General features: G+C 43.3%; 1 protein-coding gene across 1 annotated transcript; it reads right to left on the reverse strand.

Moving 5' to 3' along the window:
- Nucleotides 1–1,171: 1,171 nt before the first annotated feature.
- Nucleotides 1,172–3,383, reverse strand: HMGN2 (high mobility group nucleosomal binding domain 2; the record flags this gene model as incomplete). Its single annotated transcript, XM_009872705.1, has 5 exons — nucleotides 1,172–1,723; nucleotides 2,140–2,235; nucleotides 2,593–2,643; nucleotides 2,962–2,991; nucleotides 3,339–3,383. Coding segments are annotated over 5 exons (258 nt in total), but the record flags the coding sequence as incomplete, so codon positions are not given.
- Between the last annotated feature and the right edge of the window lie 129 nt (nucleotides 3,384–3,512).

Below are 3,512 nucleotides of genomic sequence, written 5' to 3' on the forward strand. Positions count from 1 at the left end.
ATTATTTTAACATAATGGTAATTACATTATCGGTGAAACGCCGATTTCGCCGCCCAGAGCGCGCTTACGGCATCATCCAGGTTGCAACTGCGTTGCCAGGCACACCTCTCTGTGACTTGGGAATTCGGAGGCGTTGGGAAATCCAGGCTCAAAGGTGCCGTCAGCCCTCTCCCTTCCCACAGCAGAGCCAACCAGAGCGACACCACGGCCCCCAACAGCCTTTTCCTTCTAAACCCTTGACCGAAGGAGACATTTCACACGTTAGGTGGTTTGGCTCTGCTCTGTAGTGTAACAGCAACTATAAAAACGGTGCCTTTTTAATCAACAAATCTCGTTTCCTGCTTTGTCACTACCACAGCGAAGTCTGTATTTGATTAGCAAAAGCAACGATATTCCAGTTTACGTGCAAAAACTGAACACATAATCAGTTTGTATTACAGAGCCAGTTCTGGTTTCACTACCAAGAAAAGCTTACCAAAATTTACTTTTCTCTGCAGCAACTGCAAGGTTGGTGTGTTCTGTCCTCCCTTGTGTATTGTAGAGCTTTTTAGATTAACAAAGAAATCACGTACGCACCCCGTGTTGGCCTCCTAGTAAGCCAAGAACTTCAAAACATCCCAAAGCCATCTAGCTTAAGGGAACCTCACTTTTCATTTATGAATTAAGGCTGAATTAATTATCCAAATTAAGATTAGCAAAACGCTGCCCAAATGCATAATTGCGCACAGCAAGTATTCTTCTGACATTAACCACCTCAGAGATGAAATAAACCCAAGAAATTAGAAAGGCATTAAGAACAGTCCAAGCCAAACCGTATCCAGCTTTATTAAAGTTACTTTTCATAAACAATCATGGTAATTTAGGCAGGACATGGGCTACAATCTGCAACATTTTACAACAACCGTCGAACTCCCCCTCCCTTCATGGATTACCGAAACGTAAAAGTTGCTCTAAAACCGAAGATCTTCATTTCATACTTGCAGATGGAAAAGTTTAGAGTGAGGGTGGACACTTTTCACATTTAGCATGTTGTTTAACAACTCTTCACAAACCTACCCTGACTTTTAGAGGAGGGGAAAAAAAAAAAAATATCCCAACGAATGTTTCTTAATCTGAAGATCCACAATATAAAAGATGAAGTGCAGCTCCTTTGACAGCCATGATATCCCACAAATTGGACACCCAAAGTCCAGATCGCCCGACAACGCATTCAGAGTGCTAAGTCCCAAAATGCCGGTTTTGCCGTATTACGGAGTGACAGGCTCTAGGAAAACCGGGAGGAGGCGGAAGGAAATGGAGAGGGCATTACGAACGGCAGTTTTGAAGTCGGCAAAAGGCACCTTGGGAAACTCGATGTTCGCTTGGATGCACTTCACAGAACTGAACTGGTGTGCGGCACGAAGGAATCCTTTCCTCTGCAGTTCAGGAAGGGCCCTTCTCTTCCAAAAACTGGGGCACCGGGAAAACTTTTCTCATTAAAATTTAGGTACCAAGAAATAGAGTAAGTGACATTTGTCCCCACCGCCCCCCCTCCCCCCCAACACAACAACGAAGCGGTCTGTGTGCTAACAACATAGCTTAAAAAAAAGTAAACCAAAATTCTGCATTGTTATAAAACTTGATAAAAAATAGTATTTCAAACTGTACAGTCACCAGAAGTACACAGTTATCAAAAATTCACACATTTTTACTTGGCATCACCAGCACCTTCGGCTTTCTGTGCCTAGAAGACAAAAGGGGAACCGGTCAATACACACCACGCACTTAACAACAACTTGGAACTCTTGAGTAGCAGTTCTCCAAATAGGACAAAATCTCCTTTGGGCTGCACCACCGTAATTTTAAACAAATATTTGAAGCACCGCTAAAGACAACGTGAAGTTGCTTTATTACACGCAAACTTCACACACTTTCAGAACAAAGCAGAACTGTAACTTTCAACTCCAACTGGCTGACAGACACCTCTTTACCAGCCAAGAAACACCTGATTTGTAGACATGTTCTGAGTATCATAAGCCACAGGTCAAAATAATCAAGCGATAATTCCTCTTCCTTAGTGCAAGCCTAGACTCGTCTACATTTGATATGGGAAAAAATAACTCTCTGATGTTAAGCCAAGTGTCAGACCCACTGCTGTACCTGGTCTGTTTTGGCATCTCCGTTTTCTGCAGGGTTGTTTCCCTCCTTGCCAGCATCACCTTTCCCCTTCTTTCCCTTGGGCAACTTCTCGCTCTTCTGCAAATGGAAGATGAGGCACACCATTACAACTACCAACATCCCGTCATTGAGCCACAAGAATTAAAAAACTAGAATAGTAAGAACCAACGTTGGATGTCGGCCCAAAAAGAAGGCAGCACACAAATGTTTGCATGTTTAAGAGACTGCCAGCAACGGCGAAGAGTCTTCACGTCAAGGTTTTTTTAAGCAAATCTTGTAAAATTCATATGGCTTTGGTGCAACATTACAGAAGCGATGACGCAGCTCAATTTCATCACTACATACGCTGCTGTCCACAGTTTTCTTAGTTATTACTGGGCAAATCTAAACCTCACCACCCGTTTACCTCTCGGTAACAATGCTGACACGACTCACCTTTGGAGCTGCCTTTTTGGGTTTAGGCTCTGGCTTCGGAGGAGCAGGCTTCTGTTAACCAAGAAGAAAAACCTGTGTTAATCGAACTATTTTAAGAGACTACTTTTTCAAAACGCTCAACCCAAATAGTTTTGTTTTGGGAAAACAAATCAACACTTTTGAAACTAAAGCACTTACTTGATTTGGCAATTATTCTACCACTCCCATCGCACCACGCAACGGGCCAGTTCGTTAAGCCAGGAACTCTCCTTCAATTGAACAGTGCGTCTCTCCAGAACACCCACAGCTCTCACACAGATGCAGTACCTCATGCTCCAGCCTAAAACTACCGAGTGTTGTGACATCTCCGCTCAACAACAGAATACTCACAGCAGATAACCTCGCCGATCTCCGTTGTGGCTGTTTAAAAACAAAAACGACTGCTGTTAGCGGGATGGAGTATGAACTGTCAAAAGCTCATAAACTAACTCTTGTTTCAAAACAGTAAAATCCCAGAAGCATAGGCTTTTAGTTACTTTCTTCCCTGTTCTCAAGAAATGTGAGACTATCCCATTTAAGTCAGTAATAACTTACGATAGTCAAGAAGATTTTTCAGGGTTTAAAGACAGTTAACAGTTTGAAAAGTCAGAATCAATTAAGACAAGCTCTTCCTGTCTTGCCCAGCTCTTTACTTTCCCAAAGTTAAACCTCATCTTCCACTGAAAACACTTCACAACCCAACTTTCTCAAAATATTGAACTTCTTACCTCATCCTTAACTTTGGCCTTATCGCCCTTGGTATCTCCTTCAGCCTAGGACGCGTAACACAAGTCAGACCGACAAGTTCAGCAGAAGCACGCTCGGCCCCCCCACCCGCACCCCTTCTTGTTCTTAACGCCCCCTTCGCCAAGGAAACCTTTCCAACTCGCTGCTGGAAGGGG

Source organism: Apaloderma vittatum, unplaced genomic scaffold (genome assembly GCF_000703405.1).
Source record: "Apaloderma vittatum isolate BGI_N311 unplaced genomic scaffold, ASM70340v1 scaffold45040, whole genome shotgun sequence".
NCBI lineage: Eukaryota > Metazoa > Chordata > Aves > Trogoniformes > Trogonidae > Apaloderma > Apaloderma vittatum.